At 46.1% G+C, this 21,242-nt stretch overlaps 2 protein-coding genes across 17 annotated transcripts; both read right to left on the minus strand.

The window, feature by feature from the left end:
- Positions 1–210: 210 nt before the first annotated feature.
- Positions 211–11,396, minus strand: LOC117647967. Of its 8 annotated transcripts, none has more exons than XM_034389987.1 (4): positions 11,109–11,396; positions 9,824–9,992; positions 7,236–8,018; positions 211–915 (listed from the first exon to the last, which is right to left on the minus strand). In XM_034389987.1, exons 2-4 carry the CDS (start codon positions 9,978–9,980, stop codon positions 692–694), a joined length of 1,164 nt encoding a protein of 387 aa, XP_034245878.1. In that variant the 5' UTR covers positions 9,981–9,992; positions 11,109–11,396; the 3' UTR covers positions 211–691. The 8 variants fall into 8 exon arrangements, with proteins under 8 accessions (XP_034245878.1, XP_034245883.1, XP_034245876.1 ...); XM_034389992.1 differs by lacking the exon at positions 11,109–11,396 and adding an exon at positions 11,078–11,098; XM_034389985.1 differs by lacking the exon at positions 11,109–11,396 and adding an exon at positions 10,971–11,003.
- A 2,285-nt stretch (positions 11,397–13,681) lies between these two features.
- On the minus strand, positions 13,682–21,017 carry LOC117648336. Of its 9 annotated transcripts, XM_034390814.1 has the most exons (5): positions 20,877–21,017; positions 20,457–20,659; positions 18,870–19,038; positions 16,282–17,067; positions 13,682–14,396 (listed from the first exon to the last, which is right to left on the minus strand). In XM_034390814.1, exons 3-5 carry the CDS (start codon positions 19,024–19,026, stop codon positions 13,807–13,809), a joined length of 1,533 nt encoding a protein of 510 aa, XP_034246705.1. In that variant the 5' UTR covers positions 19,027–19,038; positions 20,457–20,659; positions 20,877–21,017; the 3' UTR covers positions 13,682–13,806. The 9 variants fall into 9 exon arrangements, with proteins under 9 accessions (XP_034246705.1, XP_034246704.1, XP_034246709.1 ...); XM_034390813.1 differs by lacking the exon at positions 20,877–21,017 and having other exon boundaries at positions 20,457–20,684; XM_034390818.1 differs by lacking the exons at positions 20,457–20,659; positions 20,877–21,017 and adding an exon at positions 20,419–20,442.
- Between the last annotated feature and the right edge of the window lie 225 nt (positions 21,018–21,242).

Raw genomic sequence — 21,242 nt, forward strand, 5'->3', positions numbered from 1 at the left:
TGCAAAGTACTTTTCTTTGCAAGCTTTTCTGAGTGTAAAGAGCACCCGCGCACATTTTTATTGCCAGCCATTTGGACGCTTCGGGAACTAGTTTATAAGTTTGGTATAACATACCCTAACTACGAAGTCCTTGCCTCAAATAATAATGTGTGTGTGGGTGTGTGGGGGGGGAGTGGAGGATATAAGGTTCGGAGAAATTAACTCGTTCAGGACAATTTAAATCACATTTATTTTTTAAGGCTCACTTCAACTAACCAGAACAGCACTATGCCGTAAATTAGAATGTAGCAAAATAGGACAATCTTCTTGAGAAAGTCAATGCCTGACCTCAATAGAAATACTCGTGATCGGTGAGCTGGCAATCCACCTCAGGCCGCGCGCGCTTGAACTGCTCTAGGGTGGCACGGCAGAAGTCCGCCTCGCCCTTCTGATACGTCACTTGCCCCGAAACCCTCTTCACGCCGCCGACCTCCGCCAAGCCAGGGAGGCAGTCAAACCGGAAACGGCCGATGTGCAAGGTCTCCAGCCGGGACAGGGCCTTGAAGAAGCCCAGCATAGTCCCGGGGGAGACCTGCCGGCTCAGCATGCCGCTGGTGGAAAGGTGCCTCACGTTGGTGGCCTTGGTGGCGAGGGTGGCCAGGAGCGTGGCCAGGGCCTGGCCGTGCTCTGCGCTCCACTTATTTCTACGCTGTCAAAACCGCCATCCCCGACGCAGCTCTTGCAGGGCCGGCAGCTCGCCGCACGCGCGCAGGGCGCGCTCTGCGGCGGACAACACTTGCTGCTGGTCCTTATCGCTGTAGTGAATCACCAGCGTCAGGCTGCGTAGCTTGGTCAGCGTCCTGGCCGAGGCCACGCCCTCCATACCGCAATGCAGGCTCCGAAGCTCTACGCACCGGGACAGCTGGGAGAGTACGTCTGTCGAAGAAAATCACATCATAAATGCATTATAGTTATGAAATAACAGGAAAAGTGGCGATCAGTCTACAGCTTTGGGCAAGCAAGCACTCTCAAAAGTGACGTTGTAAATTGATCCATGAAGCGGAAGAAGGGGAAAACTCAATCTTCATCATTTTTCAGGAGAAACAAAAAACTGTTTGCAGGGTTAACTTAATCTAGTCAGATAAATGATGCAATTGGCTTTGGCAAAAAAAGCCTAAGAAATAACTGAGAAAATTAAAAGTGATGTTGTAAATTGATCCATGAAGCGGAAGAAGGGGAAAACTAAATCTTCATCATTTTTCAGGAGAAACAAAAAAGTGTTTGCAGGGTAAACTTAATCCAGTCAGATAAATGATGCAATTGGCTTTTGTCAAAAAAAGCCTAAGAAATAACTGAGAAAATGTTCTTAGGTGTAGCATCCCTTTGTAGACGGTTTCTGTGATTTACATCTTTACGTTGGAATGGACTACGGAACCATGCTCACTTAGCTCTCCCAAACGAGGTGGATTTAGGAGACAATTCAACTGGAGCTGAGGTCTGCGTAGAGTCCATATTTCTGTGGTACATTTGATCCATGAAGCGGAAGAAGGGTATAACTCAATTTTCATTATTTTTCAGGAGAAACAAAAAACTGTTTGCAGGGTGAACTTAATCCAAACAGATGAATGATGCAATTGCATTTTCGTCAAGAAAGCCTAAGAAATAACTGTGAAAATGTTTAAAAGTGTAGCATTACTCTGTAGTCGCTTTCTGTGATATAAATCTCTACGTTGGAATGGACTACAGGACCATGTTTACTTAGTTCTCCCAAACGAGGTGACATTAGGAGACAATGCAAGTGGAGCTGTGGTCTGCGTAGAGTCTGTATTTTTCTGGTACATTTTTGGGGTTGCCTCTTTTTTCCAACTAGTGATGTGGAGTTAAGTTTGAGTTAATTCTTTTCACATTAGTTTCATAAAGACACAAGTTGAGTTATCTCCTGTTGCCATTTAATGCAACGGAGTCATGTGGACTTCGGTTGAGTTACCTCCATTTTCTGATGATATTAAGACCGTAAAAGGGGTCAAGTTCAGTTACAGTATATCCATTTTTCATGTTGATTTTCTCCTAAATTATTGGGAATGGGTTCAAACAATTTAGTGTAATGATGCAAACCATTCTGAGGAACAATAATAAGATAAAAATTCAATTTGGAGATAAGTCGAATTATTCCCTTCTTCCGCTTCCTGGATCATTTTTGGAGTTACCTCCTTTTTCCAACAAGTGATGGGGAGTTAAGTTGAGTTGATTCTTTTCAGAATACATTCATAAAGACTCAAGTTGAGTTATCTCCTTTTGCCATTTCGTGCAATGGAGTTATGTGGACTTCAGTTGAGTTACCTCCAATTTCCAAAGAAAATAGGGTCTCAAAGAAACTCAATCAAAGTCAACATGGCTCCGTCTAAATTTTTTTTGATAGGAGATAACTCAACTTGTATTTTTATGTATTGATTGTAAAAAGAATCAAGTCAACTTAAGAACTTAAATGGAAAAAAGAGCATCCCGAGATGAAACGCCCATCGGAGAATTGCCGGGGACCACCCGGGTACTCCCCGGGAACACCTAGGGAACTCCCGGGGGAACTACCGGGGAACTACCGGGGAATCCCCGGAGAACACCCGGGGGAAACACCTGGAGAACACCCGGAGAACCCCCGGGGGAACACCCGGAGAACACCCCGGAAGAAACCCCCCGGAAAAAACCCCCGGAAAAGGAAACTCCCTGAGAAAAACCCCGGAGATCCCGGAAAAAAACACCGGAGAACTCCCGGAAAACCCCTCCCCCAAAGGAGAATCCCGGAAAACCCCAACCCGGGGAACTCCCGGGAACTCAATTTTCGCCGGAAAGCCACCGGGGAACCGCCTTAAGCTGCGGAAATGGCCAGGGCAGCGCCCCCTACCGATTTTTTGGTGATCCCGGACGGGTGCGGACTTTGGAGAAGGGCTGGAGTGCTGACGTGCGGCGGCGGCCGAAAATGATGCCTTTGTCACTCTGACTCCACGTTCCGTCCGTTTTTTTGGGTCGGACGCTCCCGTGACACATTTGGGGATCGAGCAAATCTGAGCAATGTCGAGGGACACCCGAACAAATCCGAGAAGTCCAACCGTCCCGAGCAAAGTCCCGAGCAAGTCCCCGAGCAAATGCCGAACAAATGCCAAAGCAATTTCCCGACCCAAAAGGGCCCCACCGAGCAACGCAGCCGAACGGGCCCCAATCCTTAAAAAAGGCCCCTTCCCAGGCTCAAAAAAAAGGTCCAAAATGTATCAACCCATACTTTTTTGGGAAAAGGGGGAGATCATGAGGCAGATGACTAAGCATGTGGCTTTGCTCATTTCTTCAATCCATTTGCCGAAACAGGCTTTAAAACTGGCGGAACAGACTACAGAAAAGGGTGCCGTGTGTCGCGGGCAACAGGGCCCCCGCACCCGTGAATGGCGGGACGGCCCGCCCCGCAGGCGCGCGCACGGCCACCGCTGTGACATAGACGCCTTGCTCGCAGCGGCTATGCACCCCTGCACGCGCCACCACCCCTCCTTCGTCGCTCTGCCTCCGACTCCTCTCTGCCTCCGGCTACCCGTCGCCCTGTCTCTCTCGCTCTCTTAGGCAACGCCCTTTGACTGCGAGAGAGTCATTTCGATTATGTCACACTATCTCCACACTCCAGTCAATAAATCCCTCATTGATCTTGCACCGTGATTTTGTTTCAGTTTTTTTTCTTTGTTTCAGAAATGAAGACTTGTGCCCTCTTGTCTCCACTTCCAGTGTAGGCCCCGGGAAAACCACCAGCACCTGGACACTAACTAACTTAACCATTTAACGCTGTTTGACCACATCACATTTTGCCATTCTGAATTCTCGGGGAAAGGTCTATCTATGGTCTGTTCAATTCAATCTTTTCTTATTAAAACAAGGTAGGTTTATGCCAGACCGCGTCTTGTCGTAACAGGCTTCGCGATGTCTCGCGGCCGGGTTCCTCCAATCCGCGCCTGGCGTACCCCCTTGGCCTGCGGCGCTAGCCTGCCTTCGGCAGGCTTTGGGCTTGTCCGTCGGCGGTTACTTATTGCATGCTGGGGGACTCCGCCCCCCAAAACCCCCCTTGGGCGGGCCGTCCCGCCATTCACGGGTGCGGGCGTGTTGCCTGCGACACACGGCACACTTTGCTGTAGTTCATGTTCCGCCAGTTTCAAAGCCTGTTTCGGCAAATGGATTGAAAATGAGCAAAGCCACATGCGTAGTCATCTGCCTCATGATCTCCCCTTTCCAAAAATGTAGGGTTGATACATTTCGGACTGTTTTCTGAGCCTGGGAAGGCCTTTTTGTAAGGATTGGGGCCGTTGCTCGGCTGCGTTGCTCGGTGGGACCTTTTGCTCGGGACTTGCTCGGGTCTTGCTCGGCATTTGCTCGGCATTTGCTCGGCACTTGCTCGGGACTTGCTCGGTACTTGCTCGGATTTGCTCGGATGTCCCTCGACACTTGCTCAGATTTGCTCGATCCCCAAATGTGTCACGGGCTGACCTGGTTGGCACCTTTGGATTCGGGAAGGATCAACACGAACAATGTTCCAACTTTTTAGTTTAAAATTGTAGCTGCTAACTAACTAAGGGCGAGATGAACGGCGCGCACAGCGACGGAAAGGGGCTCCGCGTCGCGTTGGCCTGGCTCAGGTCCGGGCGCGGGCGGCCTCACACGGATAGGAGGCTGCCTGCCGCCTGCCGCCGGCTCGCATCTTATCCGCAGCCACCAGGCACGCAGGGAGCCGTCGCGCAAGATTTGTTGGGAATTAAGATTTTGATAAACGAACTTGATCAGAACACGCATTGGCCCTTTCTGAATCCAAAGGTGCCAATCAAATTAGTGTCTGATCAAATTTACGGGCGCAGAGTGGTATCAGAGTCACCGGAGTCGCAAAGGCGGCATTCCGTCGACACTCTAGAGCAGCGGTTCCCAACCCCGGGGTCGCGACCCCATTATGCATGACTTTGTTACGGAGTGCGATTATCTGACTTAGTTTGGGAGCAGTACTGCCACAAAGTTGATCAAAACGGTCATTAATGTCTTTGAAAATTCCTGTTTTGGGCTGACTTAAAGCATCCACTGCGTCTGATCCGAGGCGGTATTTCGTCCTCCCTCAACGGGCAATTGGTCTTTGGACCTTTCTTTTGCATGCCTTTGTTACGGAGTGCGATTATCTGCCTTAGTTTGGGAGCAGTACGGCCGCAAAGTTGATCAAAACGGTCATTAATGTCTTTGAAAATTCGTGTTTTGGGCTGACTTTAAGAATCCACTGCGTCTGATCCGAGGCGGTATTTCGTCCTCCCTCAACGGGTAATTGGTCTTTGGACCTTTCTTTTGCACGCCTTTGTTATGGAGTGCGATTATCTGCCTGAGTTTGGGAGCAGTATTGCCGCAAAGTTGGCCAAAAAACGATTTTCAGACATTTGTGACCGTTTTGATCAACTTTGGGGGCAGTACTGCTCCCAAACTAAGGCAGATAATCGCACTCCGTAACAAAGGCATGCAAAAGGAAGGTCCAAAGACCAATTGCCCCCTTGAGGGAGGACGAAATACCGCCTCGGATCAGACGCAGTGGATGCTTAAGTCTGCCCAAAAAACAAAATTTTTAAAGACATTAATGACCGTTTTGATCAACTTTGCGGCAGTACTGCTCCCAAACTAAGGCAGATAATCGCACTCCGTAACAAAGGCATGCAAAAGGAAGGTCCAAAGACCAATTGCCCATTGAGGGAGGACGAAATACCGCCTCGGATCAGACGCAGTGGATGCTTAAAGTCAGCCCAAAACACGAATTTTCAAAGACATTAATGACCGTTTTGATCAACTTTGCGGCAGTACTGCTCCCAAACTAAGGCAGATAATCGCACTCAATGGTGGACGGATAGGCAAGGCTGCCTGCTGAGCCGTTCATTTTTTATCCCTTGGTCAGGCTTTGAGAGCGGTAACTCACGCCATTCTTCCACTGAAAAAGATGTGAAGCACCTGCTGCGCTGGTTAGGGTAGGCAAGCCAGGTCGACGCGCATGCCGACCACGTGACAACGCGTGTCGACAGCACGACGGAGCCCCTTTCCATCGCTGTGCGCGCCGTTCATCTCGCCCTTAGTTAGCAGCTACAATTTTAAACTAAAAAGTTTGAACAGTGTTCGTGTTGATCCTTTCCGAATCCAAAGGTGCCAACCAAGTCGGCGTCCGATCAAAACAACGGACGGAACGTGGAGTAAGAGTGACAAAGGCACATTCTCGGCCGCCGCCGCACGTCAGCACTCCAGCCCTTCTCCAAAGTCCGCACCCGTCCGCATCACCAAGAATCGGTATGGCGCGCTGCCCTGGCCATTTCCGCAGCTTAAGGCGGTTCCCCGGTGGCTTTCCGGCGAAAATTGAGTTCCCCAGGAGTTCCCCAGGAGTTCCCCAGGAGTTCCCCGGGAGTTCCCCGGGTGTTCTCCGGGAGTTCTCCGGGTGTTCTCCGGGTGTTCTCCGGGTGTTCTCCGGGTGTTCTCCGGGTGTTCTCCGGGTGTTCCCCGGGTGTTCTCCGGGTATTCCCCGGGTGTTCCCCGGTAGTTCCCCGGTAGTTCCCTAGGTGTTCCCGGGGAGTACCCGGGTGGTTCCCGGCAATTCTCCGATGGGCGTTTCATCTCGGGATAGTTCAAAGAATGCACGAGAGGAACCAACATTTTCTGCTGATTATGGTTCCACTTGACTTGTCTCCTAATTCCACTTCGTTTAGGAAATGTAAGGTGAGATCACCGCAGTAACATCCCAAAATTTAACGTTACGCCTCTTGAACTTGTTATTATCTATACCATTCCTTAGCACTTGGCACTTAATGAATGCTAAGTAGACGGTTAGGTTTGTAGGTAAGTTTTAATTTCCCCTGCTAACAGTTTTTCTGTTTCTCCTGGAAAATGGTCAAAATGGAGTTACACCCTTCTTCCGCTATTCCTGCACTCTCAAGCACATCACTGACTTTTTTGTCATTAATTACGTATTTGTACAAGCAACAGTAACACTTGGTACTTTCTAAGGAAGTATGACTAATTTCCTTTCTAAAAGTATGCACAAAGCCAAATAGTCAGTACATTATTTAATATATTCCGTAAGAAGTTATTTAGAAAAGGAGAAGTACGTATTATGGTTCCACAAATCACATGCGTAGGAACTGACAAAATGAGGAAAAAGTCAGTAACGTGCTGAGAGTGTGGATACTTGTCTCAGTAAAACGCTCCCACAGGCGTGTTCTTACCCTTCGATGACTCGCACGATTCCTCGCAGCGGATGTGGCGCACAGACTGGGCCACGCAGCCGACGAGGTCTTTAAAGAACGCGCGGTAGCCGTACACATTGTACCAGGAGTCAAGCGTGAGGCGTCTGAGCTTCGGCAGCCGTCGTCCTCTTAGCTGACCCTCGTACCAGAAGTAATCGGGGTCAGGCAGCATGAGGTGCAGCTCCTCCAGGTTCTCGCACTGCCCCAAGGCGCGCAGCAGCGGCGTTCCCGCCCGCAGCATGTGACCCAGATTCAGATACCGGACGTGGCTTCTGTTCCTCCACAAGAAATCGGCAAGTAGGGAAAGATCTTCCGGACTCATGTCCTCTAAAGGGTCGTCGGGGTACCCCAAACCGCCACTACCCTCGAAAATATCGGGCTGCGGGAACACGATCTCGCGGACCTCAGCTCGTGAGCGCACCAGGGCAGACGTTATGGTCTCTTCGTCGTAAGGGCACGAGAAGGGGCCCGGGGAATCGCCGTGCCAGTCGAAGCTGACGCGACGCAGTGCAGGTGCGTGGAGGAGGATGCGCGCTGCTTCCAGGATCTCCTCGTGGTTCTCGTGCTCATCCACAATGTCGCCGTCGCCGAAGTACGAGCAGCCTACGATCGACACCGTGGCGCTGTTCCAGGCGCCGGGGTCCCGGGACAGGCGGTGCCAGCGCTTGCAGACCAGCGGGACCGCGTCGAGCAGCGTCAGGGCGTCGTCGATGCGACCCAGCACCTCGAGCAGCAACTCGTCGGGGAACGCGTCCATCGTCGCTGCAACAGAGGAGCCACACTGTCACTGAAGTAGGACGACTTCACTGCAAGTTCTTGCCGTCAAACGCGAGTTTGGCCGTTATACAGTTGAATTGGTCAAAACCATGTAGGTTAAGATCAAAATTGCATGAAATTTTAAAAATAGAGTTTGGAGCCTTACTTGATGCGAAGCGCAGAGCATTACGAAAAATTTTTAAATTTCCCAAAACATTTTTGCCGGGAAACCCTACCTGATGTACTACCTTGATAGAAATTAGATAGTGAAGTACAAATTTTAGTACACGTTGCTTCACACAAAAGGACATGTACAATTTAGTAGAAGACATCACTGTTTATACTGCAGATGAACGTTTTAAACAAGTATAAGTAAAGAAAACCTCTACTGTGTCACACTGATAAAAATCTTGTAAAAACATAGCGACACATTTATGGCCCTTTTTTTGGCGACATGATTTGTTTTGGGACAAATAGGTTCTTGAACCAAAATTGTATTGTGGCTAAAGTATAATTTCACAACGAGAAACTTGATGTTGTTTGTCAACAAGTATTGGAACCCAAAAGATTATTGTAATTTCTATGACATAAACTGACCGAGTTCTTCTGTTTCTAACTTAAGTTTTTGTAGTGCTACTTTCCAATAATGTATTATTGGAAAGTAGTATTACAAAAACTCACTCAGAAGAACAATTGCAAATGATTTCATCATTTAGTTTAATTGAGCAGATAATGGCAAAAGATATTAGCAACCAAATTATATCGTTATTTGTGATAACAAAAATTTTGTTCTTCTACGACAAATTGTTGCCTTCTGGATTGAACAACATTTCTTATGCTTTGGTTCGTGATGACATTCGATGTTTAAGAATGACTAAATTTCCACTCATCTGATTGATTCTGTACAACCATATCTTAACAGTGCATTTTAGTGCAAAACACAGACAAATTTTTAAGGGAAATTTATCTTGTAAAAAGTTTGAACAAAAACATGTTGACCCACACGAGTTGATCAGCTGTGCCTTCAGCTAATAGGCATTGCTTCACTGCCATATTTTATCAACAAAGATTTAATTAATCGTAGAAGGACTATTTGTGTCCCTGATTATACACATACAGAAGTCAAGTAACTACAAATTTGAACTTCAATAACTTATCAATAGATTTTGATTAACTACTCAAGATCAAGGCTACTTTTGTGGAAAAGAAATGCAGAAGCTGAATTCCAAAAGGTAATCAGTAAAATCTATGCCTATCTTAAGAATAACCCAAAATAAATTTTCAAGTCCTTTCGTCCCAGAAAGAGGCAGGAAGATAAGAAGGTAGCACTCTTAAAAACACAAAACTGTAACTTTTTTCATAAACAAATAAATATATCAGGTTGAATTTCATTTGGAAAACTTACCCAAGTTGGTCTGATCAATAACTGAAGTCTCAATTTTGGGGGTTGGTTTTGAAACTTACACACAGTTTTTGCATAGACAACAAACTGTACAGACAACAACTATAGACAACTGTACAGTTGGTTGTGTATGGTTTTAGTACAATCTTTTAACCATGTCAAAGTTTTTTTGTGCAAATTATCATTTAGTACACATTTGAACTTGGTTTGGCACAAAATTCGGGAGTAAAAGTGCAGTTTATAATGCAAAAATTGGAAAGAAAGTTCATTTGCACAAAAAATCGTGACCAATCGTACAAAAAATGTACATAACATTTGGTGTGTGCTTGCTTCCAAGTTTCTCTCGGGTCTTCCTTTAAATTTGAGAGCACATTTCATAAGAGGTGTTTTGAAAATATCCGGGACTCACTCGAACAGGAGGTCTGCAGCGACATGTCCTCCTCCGCGACCTCATCACTGGAACTGGACGAACCGTCTTCGGAAGAGTAGTAACTCTCCCAATCATCGTCGTTTCCATCGTCTCCTTCAAGGTTTGGGAAGACGTCATTGTCCTCGGGGGCTGCCATGCTGAAGCTAACCTGAGAAAAACAAACGCTCAAAATAATGGAAAGGAACTCTCAAAACGTTCGGTGAGGAAATGTGATGAAGGCCTACCCTAAGTTGGGTCTTGCATCGTACCAGCAGTTTGACATACGAGAAAATGGGAAAGGGTCTTCACTGGTAAAACTAAAGCGTATCTCTATGCTTGATTCAAGCATAAAGTTACGCTTGAAGACGTTACGCTTGAAATCTAGCATAGACTGGAAATTCCCCCATGCATTTAGATAGGGGGAATCTTGGCGGATGAGCCTGTTACGCTTGATTTCAAGCGTAACCTGATTACGCTTGAAAACAGTGGGTAATACTACGCTTTAGTTTTACCAGTGTTTGACTGCTCAAGTAAGAATTGGAGGCCTATACCATTTTCTTTCGTCATGAGAAGAATTTGAGACAAACGGCTAAGAGATTACGCAGCACATACTTCTAGCCCATTTTCATTGCCAAAACATTTGGAACAGACTGATAAGATACTTTTGCGGATCCAACGTAACCCGGAAGTAAGGCACTTTGGAAGAAATCCATACCGGAAGTCAACAAGATAACGGGAGAAGCACGCGTCGATCGACACGGACGCGTGCTTCTCCCGTTATTTTGTTAACTTCCGGTATGGATTCCTTCCGAAGTGCCTATCTCCGGTTTAAGTCTGCTGACCCTCGCCGGTCTGAACGTTCTCCGAAGTACCTAATGGATAGAGGCCACATCGGGCAGAAACTTAACTCTGCCGGGCGTGGGGTTATGCACTCGCGCGATAGCCGAAAATTCTCTAAATTTCACCAATTTTGGGGGTGTTTTGGCCTAAACATCGTTTTTTTTAGTCGTAATAGAGCGTAAATGACAGGTCACAGGTTTTGACAGCGCGTACCGCCTCGCTCCCGGGACCTCATAGCGCAAGCAACTTATGGTATCGTCCGCCATCATAGCTTCTATTAACTTCGGTCCACGATTCACGAAAATACTTCTAGTGCCAGGCGCATTTTCCCACAGCTTCAATGCACGGTGAATGCACTTGGTTTAAGAACTCTCTTCTCCTAGTGCACGCTGGATGATGTGAAATTAAACCCACCCTTCAGGCGTGTGCGGCAGCACGTACTCACCCTCAACTCTTGCTGTTCCTTCCGTTCACGGGGACACTCACTCAGGGACCACAACACTTTTGCTCTGAAACAAGTCGAGGTCGCAGCCACAACTACGTAGCTTCTTTCTTAGGAAAAGTTTCCCTATCGTCCGCGACCGCACTGCAGTACTGTATTGCGCGTGCAGGGTAGACGAGTCGGCAACACTGAACTGGAGACTGGAGTCGTCAGCTGGCGTAACGGCAGTCGCATCGCCTGCCTGCCTCGCTGCCTGCACGGAGAATGCTGCCTAACCTAACCTAACCACCATCTCACCTCACTGCGCGCGGCCCGGGGCACCAGGGTTGCCAGATGCCGGGTGCGCCGAATCGTCAAGAGATGGCGCTGAGATCGCCAAAACGCGCCACCGTCGGCTGTGACGTCACCACGGGACCTCTAGACTTGAAAGCGTCAAAAAACGCAAATAGCCTAAAACTGGGTTAAGTGAAAGGCATTTTCACAATACCGGTGACTTAGATATTTGTACTGGAGAGTGATTTTAAAGTGACAAAGCAAAATAAGAAAGTGAAAATTGTGTTGGGGTTAGTCGCCACGGACCTCTCGAGTAGTTCCAATAGCGCCCACCACGAGCAGATAGAACGCGCTGAGCTTTGCCTTCGAATGCGCACAGCTAGAATCGCCAACCTTTTGGCGATGACACTCACATTTAAAAAGAAAGATAAAAATCGCCAAAAGGCGCCATACAATATCAAAAGTCGCCAGAAAAAGCCTCAGTTTTGATATGTACTGGGAAACGGCTTGTTGGCGCCAGCGCCGACCAGCCAGCCACCCCACCCCACAGCGTCCAAACGGAAAGATTAGGTGAGGATTATGTTCCAGCTCCCTGGCGGATTTCCCGGTACATCGGGTCAACCCCAGGCAAGCAAGTGGCTCACTGCCGAGTCGGCGCCGATCCAGCCGGAGCCGAGCCAGACTCGGGACTCCCGAGTGCTTCCGAGTAGTGTTCCGGATTGGGTGGGCGGTCAAAACCCGATGACTCCAGAGCGACTCTAGAACTCGGCCGGTGAATGCAGTGCCGCCCGCAGGTACTGTCAGCAGGCTGGCGTAGGGCCTAAGCTATCCCGTCGGCAGTGCCTGCGGCTGGCACTGCATTCACCGGCCGAGTTCTGGAGTCGCTCTGGAGTCATCGGGTTTTGACCGCCCACCCAATCCGGAACACGCTACTTCCGAGTCCCTTTTCTGCTCGCATCGACAAAAAAACCAAGGGGGTATTTACTCAGGATTTTGGTGTACAGTCTATTACAATTACGCTTATTACGCATTGTGTAATTGTGGCATTGAACCTAATTTATGTATACAAATTTGTACATAAGTTTCGTGTGTTCAAGTATGGCCATAGTTTTGGGCAAAAAGTCCACAAGAATTGAGTGTATAGGGTGGCCGCAAGTCAGGGAAGTCAAGGAATGCACGCACTAAATTACCAAGTTTTTTTTTGTGTGCACAGCTTTACAAATGAATAAACCCTTTGAAGAATGTGGTACTCGACAGCCCCACAACCCCACCAAAACCTAATATTTTAGTCAAAAAAAAAAAAAAAAAAAAAAAAAAAACGTCGAAACCAAGAGATGTCTGACGCAGCCCCGGGAGAGGTAGCTCTTTGAAAGCTTCGCCATTCAACGAAAAAAAAAAAAAAACGCGAAGAGTAGATTGGTCGATACTTCGCAACTTACGCCAAAAAATTTTAGATTTAAAATTGACGCGGCCGAACATCACCATGCTAAGAAATCTTGTACCTCTTATATTCTAAGTTGCAAGCCCGGTTGCTATTAGCCAACCGTGCGGAACAAACACAGAGTTGGCGACACGAGCAGTACGTCACCACTGACTTGTCAATGTTATCTAAAACTGTTAAAATGTAGACCCTTGGAATTTAAACTACAGTTTCCAAGGGTCTCCATTTCGATACGAGTTTTAAATGAAAATGATTAACCGAACAGAATTTACGTTGATTCATCGTGGGATACATCCGAACCAACTGGCTCCCACGGAAAAATGGCTTTAACTTTTCTGACAAAGTTTGAGTATTAATTTAACGTCATGGTGCAGTGGAAGAAAACTAGGTACGTCTATATATACACTCAAAAAACGTTGCAAAGTATTCTCCGGCATTGTATGAAAGCGTCTGGGGGCTCAGCAAACTAATTCAGACAAATTCGAAGTATTTTTTGCACAGCTTGCATGAAGTAAATGTTTGAAACGTTGACAACCAATGCTTGCAACGTTGCAGAACTTCGTCTCGCGCCAACTACCACTATTTCTTCGCAATGCGAAGAAAAAAGTTCAGAGTTTGTAATACAATGCCGGAGAATACTTTGCACTGCAAAGTACTTTTCTTTGCAAGCTTTTCTGAGTGTAAAGAGCACCCGCGCACATTTTTCTTGCCAGCCATTTGGACGCTTCGGGAACTAGTTCATGAGTTTGGTATAAAATACCCTAACTACGATGTCCTTGCCTCAAATAATAATGTGAGTGTGTGGTTTTTTTTTTGGGGGGGGAGCGGAGGATGTAAGGTTCGGAGAAATTAACTCGTTCAGGATAATACAAATCACATTTATTTTTTAAGGGTCACTTCAACTAACCAGAACAGCACTGTAAAATGCCGTAAATTAGAATGTAGCAAAAAAAAGGACAATCTTCTTGTGAAAGTCAATGCCTGACCTCAATAGAGAGACTCGTGCTCGGTGAGCTGGCAATCCACCTCAGGCCGCGCGCGCTTGAACTGCTCTAGGGTGGCACGGCAGAAGTCCGCCTCGCCCTTCTGATACGTCACTTGCCCCGAAACCCTCTTCAAGCCGGCGACCTCCGCCAAGTCAGGGAGGCAGTCAAACCGGAAGCGGCCGATGTGCAAGGACTCTAGCCGGGGCAGGGCCTTGAAAAAGCCCAGCATAGTCCCGGACCAGCATAGCTGCCGGTTCAGCATGCCGCTGGTGGAAAGGTGCCTCACGTTGGTGGCCTTGGTGGCGAGGGTGGCCAGGAGCGTGGCCAGGGCCTGGCCGTGCTCTGCGCTCCACTTATTTCTACGGTAGTCATAACCGCCATCCAGACGCAGCTCTTGCAGGGCCTGCAGCTCGCCGCACGCGCGCAGGGCGCGCTCTGCGGCGGACAACACTCGCTGCTGGTCCTTGTCGCTGTAGTGAATCACCAGCGTCAGGCTGCGTAGCTTGGTCAGCGTCCTGACCGAGGCCACCCCCTCCATACCGCAATGCAGGCTCCGAAGCTCCACGCACCGGGACAGCTGGGAGAGTACGTCTGTCGAAGAAAATCACATCATAAATGCATTACAGTTATGAAATAACAGGAAAAGTGGCGATCAGTCTACAGCTATGGGCAAGCATGCACTCTCAAAAGTGATGTTGTAAATTGATCCATGAAGCGGAAGAAGGGGACAACTCAATCTTCATCATTTTTCAGGAGAAACAAAAAAGTGTTTGCAGGGTAAACTTAATCCAATCAAATAAATGATGCAATTGGATTTTTGTCATAAAAGCCTAAGAAATAACTGTGAAAATTTTCCAAAGAGTAGCATCCCTTTGTAGACGGTTTCTGTGATTTACATCTTTACGTTGGAATGGACTACAGAACCATGCTCACTTAGCTCTCCCAAACGAGGTGGATTTAGGAGACAACACTATTAAAAAATGGTTGTACAGAAACAATCAGATGAATGAAAATTTAGTCGTTCCAAAACATAGAATTTCATCATGAACCAAAGCGAAACAAATGTCGTTGAGTCTAGTAAGCGACATTTTGTCGTTGAAGAACAAAATTCTTGTTATCACTCTTTACAATACAATTTGTGTGGAAACAACATCTTTTGCAATTATCTCCTCAATTAAAGCATATTATGAATAATCATCTATTTTGTTCTTCTAAGTCATAGGAAAATTACTATTGTCTAAAAAAACCCATGCAAAATAAATTTAGCGACAAAAGTACTCAATGAATATTGTCGCAGACATTATAAAATTTCTTTTGGACTTTCAATACTTGTCGTTGATGTGTTATTGTTGGTGCATTATTACAAGTTAGTCGTTGTGAAATTATCCCTTAGTTCCAATACGACTACAGTTTAACAAGCTATTCGTTCCACAACAAATCTTGTCGCTAAAAAAGTTAGCGATAAATGTGTCGCTAAGTTACGACAAAATTTTTATCAGTGAACTCAACTGGAGCTGAGGTCCGCGTGGAGTCTATATTTCTGTGGTACATTTTTGGAGTTACCTCTTTTTTCCAACTAGAGATGGAGAGTTAAGTTGAGTTGATTCTTTTTACAAAATATTCATAAAGACACAAGTTCAGGTATCTCCTTTTGCCATTTTGCGCAAGGGAGTTATGTGGACTTCGATTGAGTTACCTCCAATTTCCGATGAAATTTAGACCATGAAAGGGTCTCAAAGAAGCTCAATCAAAGTCAACATGACTCCATCGAAATTATTTTTGATAAGAGATAACTCAACTTGTGTTCATATGAATTGATTGTAAAAAGAATCAAGTCAGCCTAACCCCCATTCATTCTAAGAACTTAAATGGAAAAAAGAGCTTAGTTCAAAAAATGCACCAGAGGAAACCAACATTTTCTGCTGATTATAGTTCCACTTGACTTGTCTCCAAATTCCACTTTGTTTAGGAAATGTAAGGTGAGAAGACACGCAGTAACATGACACTCGTGATATTCATCTCAAAATTTAACTTACGCTCCTTGAACTTGTTATTATTGATACAATTCCTTAGCACTTGGCATTTAATGCATGCTCAGTAGACGGTTAGGTCTGTAAACAAGTTTCAATTTCTCCTGCTAACAGTTTTCTTGTTTCTCCTGAAAAATGGTCAAAATGGAGTTACCCCCTTCTTCCGCTATTCCTGCACTCTCAAGCACATCACTGACTCTTTTCTCATTAATTACGTATTTATAGAAGCAACAGTAACACTTGGTATTTTCTAAGGAAGTATGACTCATTTCCTTCGTGTCAGTACATTATTACTTATTCCGTAAGAAGTTATTTAGAAAAGGAGAAGGACGTATTATGGTTCCACAAATTACTTGCGTAAGAACTGACAAAATGAGGAAAAAGTCAGCAACATGCTGTGAGTGGATACTTGTCTCAGTAAAACGCTCCCACAGGCCTGTTCTTACCCTCGGATGACTCGCACGATTCCTCGCAGTGGATGTGGCGCACAGACTGGGCCACGCAGCCGACGAGGTCTTCAAGGAACGCGCGGTAGCCGTCCACATTGTACCAGGAGTCAAGCGTGAGGCGTCTGAGCTTCGGCAGCCGTCGTCCTCCCAGCTGACCCAGGTACCGGCGGAAGTAATCGGGGACAGGCAGCATGAGGTGCAGCTCCTCCAGGTTCTCGCACTGCCCCAAGGCGCACAGCAGCGGCGTTCCCGCCCGCAGCATGTGACCCAGCTTCAGATACCGGACGTGGCTTCTGTTCCTCCACAAGAAATCGGCAAGTAGGGAGAGATCTTCCGGACTCATGTCCTCTAGAGGGTCGTCGGGGTACCCCAAACCGCCACTGCCCTCGAGAATTTCGGGCTGCGGGAACTCGATCTCGCGGACCTCAGCTCGTGAGCGCAGCAGGGCAGACGTCATGGTCTCTTCGTCGTAGGGGCACGAGAAGGGGCCCGGGGAATTGGTGTACCAGCCGAAGCTGACGCGACGCAGTGCAGGCGCGTGGAGGAGGACGCGCGCTGCGTTCAGAATCTTGTCGTGGTTCTCATGCTCATCTCCAATGTCGCCGTCGTCGAAGTACGAGCAGCCTACGATCGACACCGTGGCGCTGTTCCAGGCGCCGGGGTCCCGGGACAGGCGGTGCCAGCGCTTGCAGACCAGCGGGACAACGTCCAGGAGCGTCAGGGGGTCGTCGATGCGGCCCAGCACCTCGAGCAGCAACTCGTCGGGGAACGCGTCCATCCTCGCTGCAACAGAGGAGCCACACTGTCACTGAAGTAGGACGACTTCACTGCAAGTTCTTGCCGTCAAACGCGAGTTTGGCCGTTTATACAGTTGAATTGGTCAAAACCATGTAGGTTAAGATCAAAATTGCATGTAATTTAAAATAGAGTTTGGAGCTTTAACTTGATGCGAAGCGCAGAGCATTACGACAAATTTTAATTCCAAACATTTTGGCCGGGAAACCCTACCTGATGTACTACCTTGATAGAAATTAGATAGTGAGGTACAAATTTTAGTACACGTTGCTTCACACAAAAGGACATGTACAATTTAGTAGAAGACATCACTGTTTATACTGCAGATGAACGTTTTAAACTAGTATAAGTAAAGAAAATCTCTACTGTGTCACACTGATAAAAACCTTGTAAAAACATAGCAACACATTTATGGCCCTTTTTTTGGCGACGTGATTTGTTTTGGGACAAATAGGTTCTTGAACCAAAATTGTATTGCGGCTAAAGTATAATTTCACAACGAGAAACTTGATGTTGTTTGTCAACAAGTATTGGAACCCAAAAGATTATTGTAATTTCTATGACATAAACTGACCGAGTTCTTTTGTTCCTAACTTAAGTTTTTGTAGTGCTACTTTCCAATAATGTATTATTGGAAAGTAGCATTCCAAAAACTCACTCAGAAGAACAATTGCAAATGATTTCATCATTTAGTTTAATTGAGCAGATAATGGCAAAAGATATTGGCAACCAAATTATATCGTTATTTGTGATAACAAAAATTTTGTTCTTCTACGACAAATTGTTGCCTTCTGGATTGAACAACATTTCTTATGCTTTGGTTCGTGATGACATTCGATGTTTAAGAATGACTAAATTTCCACTCATCTGATTGATTCTGTACAACCATATCTTAACAGTGCATTTTAGTGCAAAACACAGACAAATTTTTAAGGGAAATTTATCTTGTAAAAAGTTTGAACAAAAACATGTTGACCCACACGATTTGATCAGCTGTGCCTTCAGCTACTAATAGGCATTGCTTCACTGCCATACTTTATCAACAAAGATTTAATTAAGCGTAGAAGGACTATTTGTGTCCCTGTTTATACACATACAGAAGTCAAGTAACTACGAATTTAAACTTCGATAACTTATCAATAGATTTTGATTAACTACTCAAGATCAAGGCTGCTTTTGTGGAAAAGAAATGCAGAAGCTGAATTCCAAAAGGTAATCAGTAAAATCTATGCCTATCTTAAGAATAACCCAAAATATATTTTCAAGTCCTTTCGTCCCAGAAAGAGGCAGGAAGATAGGAAGGTAACACTCTTAAAAACACAAAACTGTAACTTTTTTCATAAACAAATAAATATATCAGGTTGAATTTCATTTGGAAAACTTACCCAAGTTGGTCTGATCAATAACTGAAGTCTCAATTTTGGGGGTTGGTTTTGAAACTTACACACAGTTTTTGCATAGACAACAAACTGTACAGACAACAACCATAGACAACTGTACAGTTGGTTGTGTATGGTTTTAGTACAATCTTTGAACCATGTCAAAGTTTTTTTGTGCAAATTATCATTTTGTACACATTTGAACTTGGTTTGGCACAAAATTCGGGAGTAAAAGTGCAGTTTATAATGCGAAAATTGGAAAGAAAGTTCATTTGCACAAAAATCGTGACCAATCGTACAAAAAATGTACATAACATTTGGTGTGTGCTTGCTTCCAAGTTTCTCTCGGGTCTTCCTTTAAATTTGAGAGCACATTTCATAAGAGGTGTTTTGAAAATATCCGGGACTCACTCGAACAGGAGGTCTGCAGCGACATGTCCTCCTCCGCGACCTCATCACTGGAACTGGACGAACCGTCTTCAGAAGAGTAGTAACTCTCCCAATCATCGTCGTTTCCATCGTCTCCTTCAAGGTTTGGGAAGACGTCATTGTCCTCGGGGGCTGCCATGCTGAAGCTAACCTGAGAAAAACAAACGCTCAAAATAATGGAAAGGAACTCTCAAAACGTTCGGTGAGGAAATGTGATGAAGGCCTACACTAATTTGGGTCTTGCATCGTACCAGCAGTTTGACATACGAGAAAATGGGAAAGGGTCTTTGACGGTTCAATAGTCAGAATTGGAGGCCTATACCATTTTCTTTCGTCATGAGAAGAATTTGAGACAAACGGCTAAGAGATTACGCAACACATACTTCTAGCCCATTTTCATTGCCAAAACAATTGGAACAGGCTGATAAGATACATTTTCGGATCCAACGTAAACCGGAAGTAAGGCACTTCGGAAGAAATCCATACCGGAAGTCGACAAGCTAACGGGAGAAGCACGCGTCGATCGACACGGACGCGTGCTTCTCCCGTTATTTTGTTAACTTCCGGTATGGATTCCTTCCGAAGTGCCTATCTCCGGTTTAAGTCTGCTGACCCTCGCCGGTCTGAACGTTCTCCGAAGTACCTAATGGATAGAGGCAACATCGGGCAGAAACTTAACTCTGCCGGGCGTGGGGTTGTGCACTCGCGCGATAGCCGAAAATTCTCTAAATTTCACCACTTTTGGGGGTGTTTTGGCCTAAACATCGATTTTTTTAAATCGTAATAGAGCGTAAATGACAGGTCACAGGTTTTGACAGCGCGTACCGCCTCGCTCCCGGGACCTCATAGCGCAAGCAACTTATGGTATCGTCCGCCATCATAGCGTCTATTAACTTCGGTCCACGATTCACGAAAATACTTCTAGTGCCAGGCGCATTTTTCCCACAGCTTCAATGCACGGTGAATGCACTTGGCTTAAGAACTCTCTTCTCCTAGTGCACGCTGGATGATGTGAAAGGTTCTACGACGGTTCACACAAACTTTTTCACATACTAAAGTTTTGCCTAATGTTATTTCACATAGACGGTTTCACACAAATTTTTTCACACAAAGTACCATTTCACATTTACAACGGTTTACACATTGTTCACACAATTTTTGTGTGAACCTATTTATTAGCAGTTCCTTGCCGATTGACTCTCCAGATGGGGGCCCTGGAGTACGAAGACTACAAGGAAGACGGTAAGGATGTGCGAATCAAGGATTTCATTTCGAATCAAACTCGAATTGAATCTAAAAAAGAAGTTTCGAATCGAATTCGAAACTATATCCCTAGAAGACAGCCGCTTCTTGGAGTACTTGGCTCGCCGTGGCCACAATTGTAGTAGCCTTGATGGCTTGTGGCTAGTGGCCTCGTGCCCCTTGAAACCCTTCGATATAAAAGTGTGTTAACTTGCATAATAGGTAAAAAGAAATTTGTGTGAAAAAATTTGTGTGAACCGTCGTGTTACCGATGTGAAATTAAACCCACCCTTCAGGCGTTCGGAATGTGCGGCAGCACGTACTCACCCTCAACTCTTGCTGTTCCTTCCGGTCACGGGGACACTCACTTAGGGACCACAACACTTTTGCACTGTAACAAGTCGAGGTCGCAGCCACAACTACGTAGCTTCTTTCTTAGGAAAAGTTTCCCTATCGTCCGCGACCGCACTGCAGTACTGTATTGCGCGTGCAGGGTAGACGAGTCGGCAACACTGAACTGGAGTCGTCAGCTGGCGTAACGTCAGTCGCATCACACTAAATTACTATGTAGGTTTTTCTGCGCGCTAATGCACGAAATTGTACATGCACTTCGTAACGCACGAATTTGTGCGCGATAATGCACGATTTCGTGCGCAAGTATGCAGGAAATCGTGCATTGTCGCGCACAAATTCGTGCGTTAGGAAGTGCATGTACAATTTCGTGCATTAGCGCGCAGAAAAACGTACATAGTAATTTAGTGTGATCGCCTGCCTGCCTCGCTCCCTGGCGGATTTCCCGGTACATCGGGTCAACCCCAGGCAAGCAAGTGGCTCACTGCCGAGTCGGCGCCGATCCAGCCGGAGCCGAGCCAGACTCGGGACTCCCGAGTGCTTCCGGGTCCCTTTTCTGCTCGCATCGACAAAAATCCGAGAGGGTATTTACTCAGGATTTTGGTGTACAGTCTATTACACACTCTAAATGTCTTACAATGAAATCTGACCTATGTTATTCATATGTTACAGTGAATTCGGCGCAAGCATAATACGAAGCAATATTTCTTCGTAATACGATTCTTTTTAGCTTTTTCATTGTAAGATACAAAGAAAAACCTT

This window comes from Thrips palmi, unplaced genomic scaffold (genome assembly GCF_012932325.1).
Source record: "Thrips palmi isolate BJ-2018 unplaced genomic scaffold, TpBJ-2018v1 HiC_scaffold_3, whole genome shotgun sequence".
Classification (NCBI taxonomy): Eukaryota; Metazoa; Arthropoda; class Insecta; order Thysanoptera; family Thripidae; genus Thrips; species Thrips palmi.